The sequence below is a fragment of the Centroberyx affinis genome, unplaced genomic scaffold, assembly GCF_046629955.1.
Source record: "Centroberyx affinis isolate AG114_WGS23_722 - 3 ecotype Tasmania unplaced genomic scaffold, CSIRO-AGI_Caff_v1 ptg000355l_1, whole genome shotgun sequence".
NCBI lineage: Eukaryota > Metazoa > Chordata > Actinopteri > Beryciformes > Berycidae > Centroberyx > Centroberyx affinis.
Window position 1 is genome coordinate 119,109 of NW_027279026.1, and position 18,655 is coordinate 137,763.

General features: G+C 40.6%; 1 protein-coding gene across 1 annotated transcript; it reads left to right on the forward strand.

The window, feature by feature from the left end:
• The first annotated feature begins 5,104 nt into the window (after nt 1-5,104).
• Nucleotides 5,105-17,105, forward strand: LOC139641205 (NLR family CARD domain-containing protein 3-like). The gene is made up of 10 exons (XM_071515492.1): nt 5,105-5,207; nt 5,477-5,647; nt 8,307-8,542; nt 8,640-10,419; nt 11,305-11,478; nt 12,649-12,822; nt 14,307-14,480; nt 15,659-15,832; nt 16,035-16,081; nt 16,331-17,105. Exons 2-10 carry the CDS (start codon nt 5,517-5,519, stop codon nt 16,891-16,893), a joined length of 3,453 nt encoding a protein of 1,150 aa, XP_071371593.1. The 5' UTR covers nt 5,105-5,207; nt 5,477-5,516; the 3' UTR covers nt 16,894-17,105.
• Nucleotides 17,106-18,655: the final 1,550 nt, after the last annotated feature.

Consider the following 18,655-nt stretch of genomic DNA (forward strand, 5'->3'; position numbering starts at 1 on the left):
CCTGCTATTGCAGCCTGTTTCATGAACCCACTGACTACAGTTTAACGATGTTCACTCAGTATTTTTATTAGCCCCGGGACAGCAGTGGCTCCATGGATCGCTTTGCGGTCGGTCAGTAGCTCTGTTCACCTCTTTAGGTCACATGATGTCACGTGCTTGATCGTGTCTTAGCTTACATTAGCTTTAGGGAAAGTAGGCTGCTCCAAGATAGCATGACAGAGCCAGACGACATCAGTATTGGGATTTCACACATGTACCACTTTATTCGCCTATACTTGTCAACCATACAGTGCTCTCTACGGCACTATAATCTCTCAACATACATGTAGATTGATATAGTTCAACATGTACCAAATCGTTACTGAAGACACAAGCTACTCGTCGGGAGACAGACTGGGAGTAGTACTCAACCTGTTGCTGCTGTAACTCAGTCTCAGTAAAAACAAGGAGCGCCACCCAGCGACTTAATCTGTTACTGCAACCAAACAATGTTCCAAAAGCACAGTAGGCATATGTGACTGTTACAGTGAGTGAAAGTGAAAGACCCGTGTTCGATTCCTGGCGGGTACGCTTCCACAATATTCAATGTTACAGGGCTGTTAGACTCTTAGTCTTGTGAAACAAATATTAGCCTACTTCAAAAGTGTTTGAAAGTCTAAATATGGTGCAGTAGTGACTTTATGGTTTACACTATGGTCTAGTTTTTCTACCAAAAGCAACATTAAGCTAAGTTTTTGTTTACCTTCAAACAGCTAGGCTATATACAGTTGAGATCAAAAGTTTACATACACTTGTAAGGGACATGTATATTATGGCAGTGTTGGGATTTCAATTATTTCTGCAGGTGTCTTTTCTGTAACAGAATGATTGGAAAACGCACTTCCTTTTTCACAAAAAACATTCACAAATTTGGTTTCTTTAACAAATTTATTGTGTGTCTTCTGAAAATTTAACAAAATGTAATGGGTCATAAATATACAAACAGCACAGCTAGTATTTGGCTGCATGTCCCTTAGCCCTTTTCACCTCAATCAGCCGCTTTTGGTAGCCATCAACAAGCTTCTGGCAGAATTCTGGTTGTATCTTTGACCACTCTTCTTGGCAGAATTGGTAGAGTGCAACCAAATTTGTTGGTTTTCTTGCATGGACTCGTCTTTTCAGGGCACTCAACATATTTTCAATGGGGTTGAGGTCAGGACTTTGGGAAGGCCATTCCAAAACCTTGACTCTAGCTTGATTTAGCCATCCCAAAACCACTTTTGATGTGTGTTTAGGGTCATTGTCCTGTTGGAACACCCAATTTCGTCCAAGATTTAACTTTCTAGCTGATGGTTTGATGTTGTCTTCTGTATTCTGAGGTAATCTTCCTCCTTCATTATTCCGTCCATTTTCTGCAATGCACCAGTTCCACTGGCAGCAAAACAGCCCCAGAGCATGATACTACCACCACCATACTTGACACTAGGTACAGTGTTCTTAGGGTTGAATGCCTCACCTTTCCTCCTCCAAACATACTTCTGGACACTGTGGCCAAATAACTCAATCTTTGTTTCATCTGACCACAAAACTCTCCTCCAGAAGGTTTTTTGTTTGTCGATGTGATCAGCGACAAACTTGAGTCGAGCTTTAAGGTGGCGATTTTGGAGCAGGGGCTTCTGTCTTGCACGGTAGCCTCTCAGCCCATGGTGATGTAGAACTCACTTGACTGTGGACAGTGACACCTGTGTTCCAGCAGCTTCTGAATCATGGCAGACCTGTTTTTTGGTGATTCTTGGATTACATCTGACCATCCGGACCAATTTTCTCTCAGCAGAGGGTGACAGTTTGGGTTTTCTTCCAGACCTTGGCAAAGAGACCACTGTTCCCAATACTTTGTACTTACGAACAATTGTTTGCACTGATGATCTTGGGACCTGAAGTTGCTTTGAGATGGCCCCCGAGTGATATTCCTGACTTGTGTAAATCTATTATGCGCTTTCTCAGATCTGTATGTATCTGTTTGTGGCTCAATCTAATGTGTGCAGTCAAACAAGCCCTATTTATACAGGCACAGAGAAGTTACCAGCTGTAGTCAACCACAATCACTAACAAGAAGTTAAGAGGCAAAATCATAAAGTAAAATTACATTTTAGAACTTTGTACGCCACCAAATATATAATATAAGTTGCTGTATGTATATTTTTGACCCATCAGATTTTGTCATATTTTCAGAAGACCCACAACAAATTTATAAAAGAAACCAAACTTGGGTATGTTTTTTGTGACAAAGAGGTACATTTCCCAATCATTCTGTCACAGAAAAAAACAGTTGCAGAATTCATTGAAATCCCCAAACTGCCATAATATACATGTCCCTTACAAGTGTATGTAAACTTTTCACCTCAACTGTAGTTGCATACTTCAGTATACCTTCCCAAAAGGTGGGGAAAGTTACTGTTGAGATTTTAAAATAATCTAAATATTATATAAAAATAAATAAATAAAGGACTGAGCACAGAACATGAAATTGTACAGTACGGTCTTTGCTAGAGCAGGTGGTATTTTTTGCGCTGCAGTGCTTTTATGAATCGCTTTCCCCCTGTTAAAATGATCAAAAGGGGCGGGAGTAGAGAAAACCTTACCGCTTATGACGACCCGGTATGTCATGTTTCTGAATGAGAAAGCAGCCTATGGTGACGGAGTCTGCTCTAACTTCGCTGCCAGTCAGTTTTCTGACTTCTGGGAATGGGATACAATATATATTTTTCTAACATTTTCAGTATTTTATTGGAAGCAAAAGTTATTACTGATGAAATATATAGATATATATATATATAGATATATAATAGATATTGTCTCTTCATTGAGTGGCTGTCAGGTCCATCTTTATGCTGATGACACCATTGTATATTGTATTGCTGATTCTGTACAACTAGCCATTGAGAACCTGCAGCTTTCCTTTAATGCTCTGCAAGATGCTCTTATCAATCTTAAACTGGTACTTAATGCAAATAAAACAAAATTCATGCTGTTTACTAGAGCCAGAAATATTGATCACAATTGTATGCATATATCCACTGCGAATGGATCTAACATTGCGAGAGTTACTGAATATAAATATCTTGGCATCTGGCTTGATGAGAAATTTACTTTTAAATACCATATAGACAATCTTGTCAGCAAACTGCGTCAAAAAATTGGCTTCTTTTACAGAAACAGAACCAGCTTCCCTATGAATAGCAGAAAGAGGATTGTTGAGGCAGTCTTCCTATCAGTGTTGGATTATGGGGATGTAATTTACAGAAATGCTGCTCTTTCCACCCTTAAACCCCTAGACACGGTTTATCATTCTGCCCTCAGATTTATTACTGGTGATAGCTATGGTACTCACCATTGTATTCTCTACAATAAGGTGGGTTGGTCTTCTCTGGCAGAGAGGCGTAATAAACATTGGTATTTGTTTATATATAAAGCCCTCATTGGAAAGCTACCACCCTACATTTCAATGTTGTTGGGCTGGAACCTTGGACCCTATCAAACTCGCTCAAATGACTTGCTTATGCTTAAGGTCCCCCAAGCACGGTCTAAATTTGGACAATCAGCCTTTTATTTTAGTGCTCCAAATTCCTGGAATGATCTTCAACACACACTAAAAACCAATACTCTACTAACCTATGGACAATTTAAAACCATGATCACAAACCTCCCTGCCTCAATGTGTAACTGTTTTAATTGATTTTCTTTATTGTCATCTATGTCTTGTCCTATTTATTTAATACTTTGAACTTGTTTGTAACTCGACATCATTGTAAATGAGGGCAACCTCAATGGTTATTCGAGTTTAAATAAAGGTTTGAAATGAAATGAAATGAAATACCACTTGACAAGTTGTGACAACTTACCCCATGTCAGGGCATGTTGTCACACATGACACATGAGTATGTATTGAAAACAATATACTTCATCTCAGAAATCCACACCCACCACACACCAGGTAAAATAACCCGTCCCTGGGATCCTGGGATGCACAGACAAACATAAACTCTGATACAATTTCTAACAGTATGATATATTAATGTAATATATACACATTGATGTTTTTAGATGTAAAATAACTACTTAGTCACTTAAAGAAAACAGTAATAATAGTAATGTACCCTTTGTAGCTGTATGTTACACAAGCAAAGGTTTGTGGGTTCAAGTAGCAAAATAATATATCTATTCAGAAAAGAATGAATGTAAAGCCATTTCTAACCAAAAAAAACCCAATTTCAATAGTTATGACAACATGCCCTGAAATCAGCGTGACAACATGCCCCAACCAGGCATTCCTGACAAAGTTCCCTTCCCTGAGCACAGAGCTGGACTAAACCATTCAAATGGATTCTCAGGTTCTAGAATGTGAACATTGATGCAAATTGGACATGGGACTTAAATACGGAGGTTATTCATAAGAAAGGCTTAAAGAGTTGCACTTCATGCAGAAGTTGAGGCAATACAAGGTGAACAAAGACATAATGGTTCTGTTCTCTCGTTGTGTCTTAACTTTCCTTTCCTCCTTGTCGGTAAGCGGTAAAAATAAGTTCCATAGGATAGTCAATATGTCCAGTAGGATCGCTGGGGCACAGCTTGGATGTATGACATCAATCTATGAGAATCCACTGATGAAGAAAGGAGACATTATTGGACATGTGTCACATCCTTTGTTTAGTGCTTATGAGCCATTGGCATCAGGCCCAAGATACAGGATGTTAGCAGGTCATTCATCCACCAGCAGAGCTTTGCTGAACAAAGACTGAGTCCCTGAATGTGTGAATACTGTACCGTCTTGTCTACTGTGTTATGTTGATTGTGTGGTGAATACTGTACCTATTTACTGTCTTATGTATATTGTGGGTTATTTCTTCTTTTCTGTTTTTTATCTGACTGGTATGTCATATTCAATACAAGAGAGTTTCTCATAAACAAATCTCAACAAAAAGTACACACACACACACACACACGCACATACACACACAGACGCATACACAAATGTGCACAAATGTGACTTCAGCCTAATCAGAAGACATTTACAGGAAATGGAGCAGGGAGGAGCAACACTGATCAGATGATCCAAGTACATGAGAAGAGGAGGGAATAGTGGAAGTGAAAGTGTGAAGAATGTTAGTTCAGACTCCATTTTGAGACACAGAACAGAGCAGGAGGAGGGAAACAAGTAAACAAGCAGGGTGAGTGTTATTTCAACATTATTATTATTATTTTACTGTAAAAGTCTGAGTTGGTGTTATTACAACATTATTATTATTTTACTGTAAAATTTTATCACTGATTCATCTGTGGATACAAAATCCTGATTGGCTTTTTAATACACACTGTTTTTAATTAGACATATTTAAAGAAAACAATGCGAGACTAACTTAGCAGGGGTAGTGCTGGCTGCGTTCCTGATACCTGATACTGTGTGTGTGTGTGTGTGTGTGTGTGTGTGTGTCTCCAGTGTTACTGGTTTACCTCTCAGACTGACTGAAGTCCAGAAGATGAGTGTTTGTGTGGAGGAAGAGGGGGGCAGAGCAGAGTCTCCAGTACCCAGCTGTCTGTCTATGAAGAGTGACCGGTCTAAAGGCAATCCTCCAAAGTTCAGTAATGAACCTGGACCCTCAGACACAAAGTAAGAGGACTGGTTATACTGTAATGAGGAAATGTTATTTGATAACCTACACTATTGTACTGAAAACTACGGAGCCCAGGAGCGGCCATAGGGAGAGAAAAAAGTTTCATGGCGGCCAAGATATAGAACAACATGCGCATGAGATACATTTCATTCCCTGGATGTGGTGAATACCTGCCCTCGGTTTGGGTAAATTCATGCGGACGGAATACATTTTGTTCCCTCAATTAATTTTTTTCATTCCTACTAATTCATAATTCGTGCACACAAATTATTATTATTATTATTATTATTATATAAATTATGTTCCCACAGTTAAAACGTCACATCAATTATCCCAACAAGCTGAGCTGTTGATTTCAACCACCTCTGAAAACATGTTGCCTTTTCTTTTGATTCGCTGTCAACACAGCCAGGGCAACGCCACATTTCAAATGAAATGATGTGATCTGACTCTTTAGAAGCTTGTGACTTGCACACCTTTTATATATCCAGAGCACCATTTCACTATTTCAACGGCACTGTTGGCAACTTGTGCGCACGTTTTACATGTCGAGCGCACGTCAAGAGCACAAATCGAGGGAACAAAGTATATCTGGTGCTCAGGAATAAACCAAAACGAGGCTCATATTAACCAAATGGAGAGAATGAAATGTATCTTGTGAGCATGAATACAACAAAACAAGGCTTCAAATTGCATATTGTGCGCATGTTACAGTAAATCATGACAGTGCAGTGGAGAGACGAGAGATAGGCAGATTATTCACTGAATCCATATAAACCGAGTCATTAGAGGAATCACATTACTTATAATATAAGCTGATTACTCCCAGTAATGGAAGTATTGGTGTGCATGTAAACATACTCACTGATACAATGGAACAGTGGTACATTTTATTAGGCTGCCACCTATACTGTATACTCATCAGAACCTGCTGCAGCTGAAGACATCCTTAAGGACCAAGATGTACAAACCTACTGAGAGTTAAAACCTGTTTTTTTCTTTTGAGTCGCTTGAGTCACTGTTAGCGGTCTTGATGAAAGACTGACTGACTCTGCAGAGTCCGTACAGAGTGCTGGACCCAACACGATCAGCCAGAACCTTGGGGACAGAGCAAACGGATAAACGAAAGTCTGGCACAGAGCAGATTGTGAAAGTGCAGATTAGGATATGAACATAACCAGCTGTTCACCTTAGCAAAAACTCCAGATGGAGGAACCAGATGGACAGAAAAAGTGACAATATGCAACGTCACATGCATTGTTGTCTGTCTTTACTAGAACTAATGATATATATAAAACATTTCTGTTTCCAGAGGTCAGTACCACAGGCAGAGAGCAGAGTCTCCAGTACCCAGCTGTCTGTCTATGAAGAGTGACTGGTCTAAACATAGATCTCCAGACTTCAGTAATGAACCTGGACCCTCAGACACAAAGTAAGAGGACTGGTTATACTGTAAGCCTACCTGATAAAACTTGATTCATAATGATGAAGGAAAAATGTTCTGTTCTGTCATTTAGAATTGTTTCCCTTCACTGTTGCATTACACACTATGAGAGGATTGTATTCATGAAGCAAAGCTTGTAGTGAGGATATGAAGGAAAGACACTGGAAAGAGAAAAATAACTGCTCACTGCTCTGCAATACAGCTGTTCAACCAAAATAAAGAACCAAAGAAAATATTCACACACCTGTGATCTAAATTTAAATTCACAATGAAGATTCTGAATTAATCTAACAGAAGCTGTAAATTTTATTAACGATATTTTCTCACATTTTTGTCTTGGATGTATTTTTCTAGTGCAACTTTGCAGAAGAAATGATTTGTAGATACTAAAATCCAACAAAGTAAACTTCCACTATGGTTCGGAGCACAGAAAAACAGCTATAGTTGTGATTGCACCCTTAGTCCTCCTCCCCCACAGTTGGTCAAGTTCCCTCATCCTGCTAGCCTCACCTTGATAGCCACAACCAGCTCACAGCTGGCCACGCGCATAAGACACGCCCACAGGAAATGGTTTACACACCAAAACGTCCCAACATGAAAAGCCAATTTCAGGCAAACAGGAGATTTAGACATGTAAATATAGACACTGATTGATAATGTAGATGTAATGTAGTGGAACTCTACCATCGTATCTTTTTTTTTTTGTCAGACACCCTAACTGCTGTGATCAATCTCTGTGCCCTGCTAACACACAGAGGTTATCAAGAATGGAACTTATTTATTTACCAATGACTGCCAGGCAATGTCTGTGCTCTATAACAAGTTTCATTAAATTTGATATAATAGGACTGCATGTTGTTTGTATTGAACCAAGCATTCATTAATGAAGATTACATATGGAGCCAACCAGAAAAACTGCTACAATGTTGCATTCATCCAAGATCGCCACAGTGACATTTATCCATGATGGGTGACTGGATGGGTGTGCAGTGTTGACTGATTAAACTACAACTATGGTGACAGATAAAAATGTGAAAATAAACTTTACATGTTGTGGCAGCATGATGCTATCTGAACATCTATGTAGGTAGTGTGGGCAAAATCTTGATATTTAGTTTACAATTTCAACAAAAGATAGTTAACAGTTTTGTTTCATTTATTTTTTAGTTAAATCTTCATGTTTTCATAATATATTGCCTTCATCTCCCCAGAGAGAGGAAGAGGACTCTAGGTGTTGTGAAGCAGCAGCTGTCCTGGTGTGCATTGTGTCAGGAGATCCTGAGGGATCCAGTCTCTACCAGCTGTGGACACTGGTTCTGCACACAGTGCATCACCTCATACTGGGACCAGTCTGGTTCATCAGAAGACTCCACCTGTCCCCAGTGTCGAAAAAGGTCCAGTACAAGACCTGGACTGCAGACACCCAGTCAAACCAGCATTGCGCAATGTGAGACTGGGGGTCTGTCTACTGTTGTCACCTTTTCTAAAACCAGGAAACAACAGCATATTTGTTAAACACTTACTTATTCTTTCTTCTCTTCCAGCGAACGGCAGTTTGCAGGAGGATTTAGACGAGCATAAGATCAGTCTGAGAAACAGATGTGAATTTGTGATAGAAGGAACTGCTGAAGCAGGAACTGGAATGCCCCTCAATAGGATCTACGCTGAACTCTACATCACAGAGGGACAGAGTGAAGAGGTTAATACCCAACATGAGGTGTGGCAGCTTGAGACAGCATCCAAGATGGAGACCCTCCATGACACTCCAATCAAGTGCCACGACATCTTTAAACCCTTACCTGACCAAAAGACACACATCAGAGTAGTTCTGACGAAGGGTGTCGCTGGCATTGGAAAAACCTTCTCAGTGCAGAAGTTCACTCTGGACTGGGCAGAGGGCTTGGAAAATCAAGATGTCAGTCTTGTGATTCTGCTTTCGTTCCGAGAGCTGAACTTGATCAAAGACGAGCGGTACAGTCTACTCATGCTGCTCCATGTTTTCCATCCAACATTACAGATGGTCACAGCAGAGAAGCTCACTCTCTGTAAAGTTGTGTTCATCTTTGACGGCCTGGATGAAAGCAGACTTTTATTGGATTTCCACAACAATGAGGTTGTGTCTGATGTCACACAGATATCATCAGTAGATGTGCTGTTGACAAACCTCACCAAGGGGAATCTGCTTCCCATGGCTCTGCTCTGGATTACTTCCCGACCTGCAGCAGCCAATCAGATCCCTCCTGCGTGTGTTGACAGGGTAACAGAAGTACGAGGGTTCACTGACCCCCAGAAGGAGGAGTACTTCAGGAGGAGATCCACTGATGAGGAGCTGTCCAGCAGAATCATCTCACAGATCAAGGCATCCAGGAGCCTCCACATCATGTGCCACATCCCAGTCTTCTGTTGGATCACTGCTACAGTTCTGGAGCACATGTTGACTACAGACCAGAGAGGAGAGCTGCCTAAGACCCTGACTGAGATGTACTCACACTTCCTGCTGGTTCAGACAAAGAGGAAGAAGCAGAAGTATGACGCGAGATATGAGATAAGTCAACAGCAGCTGATGGAGACTGATAGGGAAGTTCTTCTGAAGCTGGGGAGGCTGGCGTTTGAACATCTGGAGAAAGGCAACCTCATGTTCTACCAAGAAGACCTGGAGGAGTGTGGTCTTGATGTCAGAGAGGCCTTGGTGTTCTCAGGAGTGTGCACAGAGATCTTCAAAAGAGAGTGTGTGCTCTTCCAGAAGACGGTCTACTGCTTTGTTCATCTGAGCATTCAGGAGTTTCTCGCTGCAGTCTACATGTTCCACTGTTACACAAACAGGGATAATAAGGTAAAAGACTGGAGTAAATGGGATCACTCCCTGGATAGCTTCCTGATGACAGCCATGTTCAACGCCCTGAAGAGTAAAAATGGCCACCTGGACCTCTTTGTCCGCTTCCTTCATGGTCTCTCACTGGAGTCCAGCCAGAGTCTTTTGGGAGGCCTGCTGGGTCAGACAGAAAGCAGTCCAGACAGGATCAAGAGAGCCATCAGCAACCTGAAGAGTATGAACACCTCCAATACTTCTCCTGACAGAAGCATCAACATCTTCCACTGTTTGATGGAGATGAACGACCACTCAGTACATCAGGAGATCCAAGAGTTCCTGAAGTCAGAGAACAGATCAAAGAAGGAACTCTCTACGGTCCACTGCTCAGCTCTGGCCTACATGCTGCAGATGTCAGAGGAGGTTCTGGATGTGTTGGACCTGAAGTCGTACAACACATCAAATGAGGGACGAAGCAGACTGGTCCCAGCTGTGAGGAACTGCAGAGAGGCTCGGTTAGTCCTGATGTGAATTTTAACATTATCTACAATGTAGAGCGACCTTCACCCCTGACACCATAAGAATTACAATAAAGATATATAGCTCCTCAAACATACACACCATAAAAGTGTTGGTCTACATAGCAGTGGTACACAGTGTTGGGCGTAACATGTTACAAAGTGATGTGTTACTGTAATCATATGACTTTTTCCTGTAATGGAGTAAAGTAAGGCATTACTGTTACAGTTTCAGTAATCACATTACAGTTACCGGTCTAACAGATCGGTCGTTACTTGCATTTCATTCTTTAGACTCTTTAACCACTTTATTGGTGTAATATCTATGAAAGATTCACCTCGTCTTATCCTGCCTTCAAGTCATGTTGGAAATATTGGAATTACAGTAGAGCGCACATGAACGAGCCAACAACGTGGGAAATACATCCCGGAAAGTCTGAATTTAATGCTGTAGGCTAAAAACCTTAAAAAGATTTTGTGTCTGTCATTATTTAGATACTTCTGCTGGTAATGTGGTTTAGGTCGACAATATTTATTGGCCCAATGAATGCAAGTAAGCCTAGAACAATTGTTTTAGGGTGTAATGCAAAAACAATATAATGAATGTAGTTGAAGTAATGAAGTAATGACTCTGGTGTTACACCTGTTTATTCCAAAGAATAAACTTTTTTGAAACTTTTCAAATTCTACAATACAAATTATTGTCATCATTATTATTATTATTATTATTATTATTATCATTATTATCATTATTATGAGTATTATTATTGTTAGTAGTAGTAGTAGTAGTAGTAGTAGTATGCTGTGTATGTTTTGATTGGTATGCTTAGTCTCAGCTCTGCCTTCATAATAACTAATCTTACATTAAATCTGTGATCACAGACTTTCAGGATGTGGACTCTCAGAGACTCACTGTGAAGTCCTGACCTCAGCTCTGAAGTCCAACCCCACCCATCTGAGAGAGCTGGACCTGAGTAACAACAAGCTGCAGGATTCAGGAGTGAAGCTGCTGTCTGCTGGACTGGAGAGTCCACACTGTAGACTGGAGACTCTCAGGTCAGACAGCATTTTATTTCTATGCCGACATCAATATTATATGAATATTGTGGTGACACTTCATTTGAGCACGACTGTATAGAGTTGTTCCATCTGAAATCAGACAGGACTTGGGAGTTTTACAGACACCGCTTATTTTAGAAATGAATTTCTGCACCTTTACCTTCACAAACCAAGCTGTAGTTAATGCATGGTGATGTCTTTGTACATTTGGCCTGATTTAAATAGAAATTGTGTTATCATTGAAATTAAAACAAAAAATCAATGAACATTTTCTAGATTAGCTTTGACAGCCATTGTATGTATCTTTATGCACCGGTAGTCATACACATAGTGAGTTCACATGAGTAGGTCTAATTTATGATCCCATGTGTGTTCTTATTACCACATTACTGTACGATTTGGTGACAGTATGAAACCTATTTAGGCATTTAGCCTAGTTTAGTTGGACCGGCACTGGATCCTCGTTTCATAGGTTCCAGAAGATATTTCCTCCCTGTTGAATATCAGTGAGACGTAGGGCGACATTTTCAGGCTCTTGGGCAAAGTCCTGTGCCCTAAAACAGCTACTGTGGCTCCTACTGATGATGACTCCTGTTGCCTTAAAATATACATGAAACCAGAGCTTATAACTGAAATGGTACTGTGATTTTCCACCAATGAAGATATACCAGAAAACATATTTATTGGTTTCAATAAATAAACAGCTTGATTTTTTTATTCTGCATAAGTTCTTGGTGGCTACTCCAGCAATCCAACTCCGATTCTGCTTTTTATCACAATTATGTTCAGAGAAACTGCCATCTGGAAATACCGTCCCGATAAAAAGTGTCCATTCTGGACCTTAACTAAACCTTTATTTATTTTAAACTACTTGGCATTCAGTGCCCAAACTCCCAGGGCCCAAAAGAATGTGTTCAAGGAAAATGGACCAATTGTGAGACATACGTAGGTGTGACAGCCTGTCTGAGTTCAGATGTAATGACTCTATAAGGCCGATATTATGCTGATCCACACTAACAACATGGTGAAGTCCATTGTCTAGGGCATAACAATGTTGAGCTACACATTTAGATCCTGAACCGATATAATTGGATTATGAAACAATGGATTGTTGCAAGCATTCAGGCATATTTTATATGATAGTGACATGCTTTATTCTTCATTCAGATTGAGTGGCTGCAGCTTGTCAGAGAGCTGCTGTGCTTCTCTGGCCTCAGCTCTGAAGTCCAACCCCTCCCATCTGAGAGAGCTGGACCTGAGTCACAATGACCTGCAGGATTCAGGAGTGAAGCTGCTGTCTGCTGGATTGGAGAGTCCACACTGTACACTGGACACTCTCAGGTAAAATCAGCTTAAAGTTATTCTCAGTTGATTTGACATATTTCTCCAAACTAAGGTCTGTGCTCTCAGTGTCTCTCAGGTCAGTATTCCTGACTCTGTAAAGGTCGACCCTGCAAGTTTTACATCAGGATTTCAGAGTTTTATTCCAATCAAACTTAATATACACAGCAACTGACCTCAAACCTCATGCTTTGATATCTTATTTAGATTCCTGCACCTCTCTCTATTCCTGTCTCAGCCATAATTCACTGTCACATCTCCAGCTGGTTCAGAATAGAGCAACTAGGATTCTAGGATCATAACCCCAATTTAGCATCTCACCACTGGTCACCAGTTAGATATAGAATTAATATGAAAATTTAAAAAAAAATTCACTCAGCACATTTAAAGTAGTTTTGGCCCTGAATTCCACTGTGGACCTCTTAGTTCCCAATGAGTTGAGAGCAAGTTGAGATGTTCGGGTCTTTCTGACTTTCACCAAGACTAAAGGTGGTTTTGCCAGTCCCAGTCCCGAGTGCTTTGAACGTTCATGAACTTTGACTAGGAGCAGGCAAGGTTTATAGACCGAAGTTTGCCATTCTGACAAGCTTTGTGGGGTTTTTGAAACCTTTTCTGTTACACGAGTAAATCATATTGTGTCAAAGTATTCGCAATAAAGTATAAAATCTCACCTTTGTGTGGCTTGTCCTAGTTGTTTTCATATGGATACCTTAGAAATGACTGCCACTCTTCTTCTATGCCTCTTCCCTGTGCGGTGAGCTGGGAAATTTGCTCTTTGCTGAAAACCTGATACAACTCCATCTAAGTCTGACAAAAGACAACTAAACCTGATACAACTCCATCTAAGTCTGACAAAAGACAGCTAAACCTGATACAAATCCATCTAAGTCTGACAAAAGACAGCTAAACTTGATACAACTCCATCTAAGTCTGACAAATGACAGCTAAACCTGATACAACTCCATCTAAATCTGACAAAGTACATCTATGAATGACAAAGGTGGCTGAGGATGTCCTAAAATGTCCACCGCACTGGAGTCACACTGCAGACATGTGATACACACACTACTCATGCAACTCATATCAAGCGCCCCCCTCTCAATAAGGCGGTCTATTGAAGCTTCCTGCACCTGCTCACTCTCTTCACATTGTCATGCTGCTGCTACGCTGCTCACACTGCTGTTCACAGCTGCTCAGTTGTTGCTGCTGCTCACTATACATCGTTTCATCATCCCCACCTCCACCCAGCATCCATCTGCAGACTCTGATTCTAGGTTTCCCCTGGGGGGAAAGTTCCCTATCGTCACTCCCTGCTCTCTTTGGCAAGCTAGGTGTCTGCTGCAGGGAGTGATAGCATCAGAGCCTAGATGCCATACTGAACTCTTTATCTATATTTGTATTCATTCTCAATAATCTGTTTACGTGATTTGGTTGACTGAAATTCTAAGAGAATAACATTTCCTTATCTTTTCATTTCCATTGAGGCTGAGTGGCTGTAAACTGTCAGAGGGAAGCTGTGAAGCTCTGGTCTCAGTTCTCAGCTCCCAGTCCTCCAGTCTGAGAGAGCTGGACCTGAGTCACAATGACCTGCAGGATTCAGGAGTGAAGCTGCTGTCTACTGGACTGGAGAGTCCACACTGTAAACTGGACACTCTCAGGTCAGTATTACTGATACTGTTCAACAGACCACCATTTAAATTCTGCTTTACATGCACATTAATGTCAGTGAAAATACCTGACCTCTGTAGGATTTTCCTGCTGATGTGAGTTTTGAAAGCAGCTGAGATACCAACATTTATCACTAGTTTCTATCCTCCGTGAGAATATTTCATTATTTCCTCTCCTTACTGCCTCCGTTGTTGAAACCTTGTAAAGGACTTGTCACATTCTGTCACAAATTGAGTCCAGAACTGAAATGAAAACACAAACCAGATCCTTAACTGTTAATATTGGAGACAACTACAGTTCAGTCAGGACCACTTTAGTCAAAGAAAACTTTTATTGTCATTTGCAGTAGTTATATATGGCGGTATGGCTCTGTTCTGAGAGCTCCCTGCCCTTCCATGTGCTTACATGGAAAGCCTAAGGCAGGGAGAGCAGCAGCAAAGACCCCCCCACAGAACAGAGCCGGCAACAATGACAACAGAAATGACATTGTTTAAGTCAGACCAGCATGTAAGGAGGAGCTGGGGTGGAGGCGGGTTGCAAGCGCTTGCAGAGGAAGCAGCAAGGGTAGGCAGACTGAAGCAGCTTTAAATAAGGCGCCATGTATGAGATTTGCCAATAGCATGCATAGGAGGGAATCAGCTGAGCCATCGCTGATGTGGGCTGGCTTGAGATGCAATTGAATGCATAGGGGCTGGCTTTGAGATCAGCTGCTGTCAGCTGATGTAGCTGGGTTTGTCAGCTGAACTTGACTTCGTGGCCTGCCTGAACTAACGCTATGCTCAATAGTGCACCAATGGAGAAAATCCAACATGTAACTCTTTTTAAACAAGGAGTTTACACTGAGAGCTAGGATCTCTTTTTCAGAAAACCTGTACAAAGGTTTGCAAAAGCAATCCTCAAGAATAAAGAATAACTAACAAACTATTAGTGCTGGGTGATATGGCTGAAAATGTTAAAATCATTAAAATACTCATATCAGCCGACATCGTGTTTTATCACCATATATGTAAAATCACTATTTCTGTCAAGTTTAAAGGGTTAATTTTGCTCCTGAATAAAAGTTGAATAGATCACAGTCAACTTTCATTTAAATTTTTCGCATTACATAATTGCAAGAAAATACAACAATATGTAGCTGTTTGTGTTGTGTGTGTGTGTGTGTGTGCAGGCTGGCAGGCTGTCTGCTCACAGAGGAAGGCTTTGCTTCTCTGGCCTCAGCTCTGAGCTCCAACCCCTCCCATCTGAGAGAGCTGGACCTGAGCTACAATCATCCAGGAGACTCAGGAGTGAAGCTGCTCTCTGCTGGACTGGAGGATCCACACTGGAGACTGGACTCTCTCAGGTATGGAGAGGCAACGTCTGCTAGAAGGCTGAGAGTCACACACATTTTCTCTGTCACACTGACAAGCTGAGGAATACTGTTGTTGTCATGTTTAATGGTGGATATGAGTGGAAATCCTTCATATTGAAGGTTATTAAATGTCCATGTTTCCATCATCAAAGAGAATCTGCTGATCTGACTTATTCCCTGTTTATTCCTCCAGTGTGGAACATGGTGGAGTGCAGTGGCTGAAACCGGGTCTGAAGAAGTGTAAGTGTGTATTTGATTGATTCATGAAAACAAAGCAACACACATTCAAATACTGAGATGGAAAGTCCATCTACACCACAGTATGTGACATCCATCCATTCAGATCCTACTGTGAATCAGGATGATGGCTGACATCATGTGCCATTATGAAACTGCTAAGAAATGAACTGTCAATGAATCAACAAATAGCCACAACAGGTTTATTAGATGAGAAGCTGCTGCTGTATTGTGTTTTGTTCTCTCCATCAGATACCTGTGAACTCACACTGGACCCAAACACAGCACACAGAGAGCTCCTCCTGTCTGAAGACAACAGAAAGGTGACAGAGGTGACAGAGGAGCAGCCATATCCTGATCACCCAGAGAGATTTGACTGCTGGAGACAGCTGCTGTGTAGAAATGGTCTGACTGGTCGCTGTTACTGGGAGGTCGAGAGGGAAGGAATGGTTTCTATAGGAGCGACTTACAGAGGAATCGGCAGGAGAGGACAGGGTGAAGACTGCAGGCTTGGAGAGAATGATAAGTCCTGGAGTCTGTACTGCTCTGATTATAGATACTATGCCCGGCACAATAACAGATCAACAGACATACTTTCCCTCTCCTCCTCTGACTCTAACAGAGTAGCAGTGTATCTGGACTGGCCTGCTGGCTCTCTGTCCTTCTACACAGTTTCCTCTGACACACTGATCCACCTCCACACCTTCCACTCCACATTCACTGAACCACTCTACCCTGGGTTTGGGTTCTGGTCTGGGCCTGATTCCTCAGTGTCTCTGTGTCAGATAGAGGAGAGAGAAACACTCACACTGTGACCAAAGACAGCTGCTGAAATGATAGTTCACTCTGTAAACAAACATGATCCATCAGTCACTGTGAACAGAGTGGATTGTATGTGAACTGTAACTGATCAGAGTTTTAACATCAGATGTACAAGAACAGACATTTTATTTTGAAAATGAAATGAATGAGATGTTTCAATAGACAGAATCAAATTATTGTTTTTCATCAGTTATTGGTGATTGACAGGTTAAAATATTTTTCCTTTGAATCTTTGTTTTATTTGATAAATCTCACTCCTCCAACCTAAACATTTATCTTGTTTTCTACAGGAATAAAGGTTAAATGAAGATCATAGTTTTAAACAGAAATTGTTGACTTTAATACGTATTATTGCCTTCATATAAATCAGTGTATTGCTCTGTTGTTTTTTAGTGACCAATATTTTATTGATTCATTCATACATGATTTGGCTGCTATCGTTCCCCTTCCCCATTCCCCCTCTCAGGCTTCTTAACAAAAAAAAAATACAAATAAATACATTTTGATGTAGTACATAGCCCATGGGAATAGATATGGGAATAGATATCGGAAACATATTGAGATCGTCCTAGGTATTACTAATTGACGGAACCACCGTAAAGTACAACAATAACAAAGGCAAAATAAATAATAAATTAAAAAATGAATAAAAAAATTTGCCTTTGCCTATTGCTCTGTTGTTAAATAAGTTGTGAGTCATGAAAATCAAGGAAAATGTAATCTATTGATTTACATTGCCAGTTTGGTTGAAGATGTCACTGACACTCCAATTTACCAATTCATGTTAAGTATCTAGAATTATGAAAAAATAAAACACAAAAAAATAATAGATTTTGAATACAGGTGCAAGACCATGACTTTACATAAACTCTGGTAATGCATTTCTATGTATTAATTTATGTTTTTTTTCAGCTGATTCCCAGTGAGATGAAGAATGTCTTTTTTGATGCTGCTTTCTTGACCAGATGGTCAAGAAAGCAGCATCATACAGGCTACAAACAACATACAATGTAAGAAAGCAAAATACTAACAAAGTGACATTAAAGAAAGAGCAGTCAACTTTTCTGTACAAGTGCTCCAATAGGCACTAGACAAGATCATCACTTCATACAAGTTACTCATCACACCAGTTATGCTCTATGCAAGTGAAATATGAGGCTCTATTTTAAAATCACAAATTAAAAATTGGGATAAAACATCTGCTGAAAAAATTCAACTGGAATTTTGCAAAACCATATTCAAAGTGCAGCGAAATTCCCCAAGCAATGCATGCAGGGCTGAACTTGGTATGTATCCCCTGAGCATTCAAATCCAAAAAAGAGCAATTCTATTTTGGTTCCATCTAAATTAGGCAGAACATACAAAGCTCTCGTCAGCAATCAACACACCCCAGAGGTCCAGCCTCTAGACAGGCTGGCTGTGAAGTTCACTGAACTGAACAACACAGTCAGCGGACCAGACCCAGAGCCTCCTCTCTGTCTGCACCTATTGCCACAAGGACTGAAATGCATTTCCTCTGTACATGTCCCAAATACAAAGACATGAGGACTAAATATTTCCATAACTTTGGAAAAGTGATTCCAGGCTTCATGACCTACCAAATGAAAATAAACTACCTTCTCTGTAGGGGGAAGATCACAGCACTTAGCAGCTAAATGTGTCTACTGCTGCCATAATACCAGGAACAATGTACAACTTTATATTATAGAATTATTAAAAACGATTTCTATGTGGTTTAATAATGTTTATGTTCAA

What these genes read in the sequence shown, in the direction of transcription:
- LOC139641205 (XM_071515492.1), top strand. Translation starts at nt 5,517, where the DNA reads ATGAGTGTTTGTGTGGAGGAAGAGGGGGGCAGAGCAGAGTCTCCAGTA. An exon ending in CCTGGACCCTCAGACACAAA is followed by an intron (nt 5,648 to 8,306) that starts GTAAGAGGACTG and finishes TCATCTCCCCAG; the next exon opens with AGAGAGGAAGAGGACTCTAG. An exon ending in GAAACCGGGTCTGAAGAAGT is followed by an intron (nt 16,082 to 16,330) that starts GTAAGTGTGTAT and finishes TCTCTCCATCAG; the next exon opens with ATACCTGTGAACTCACACTG.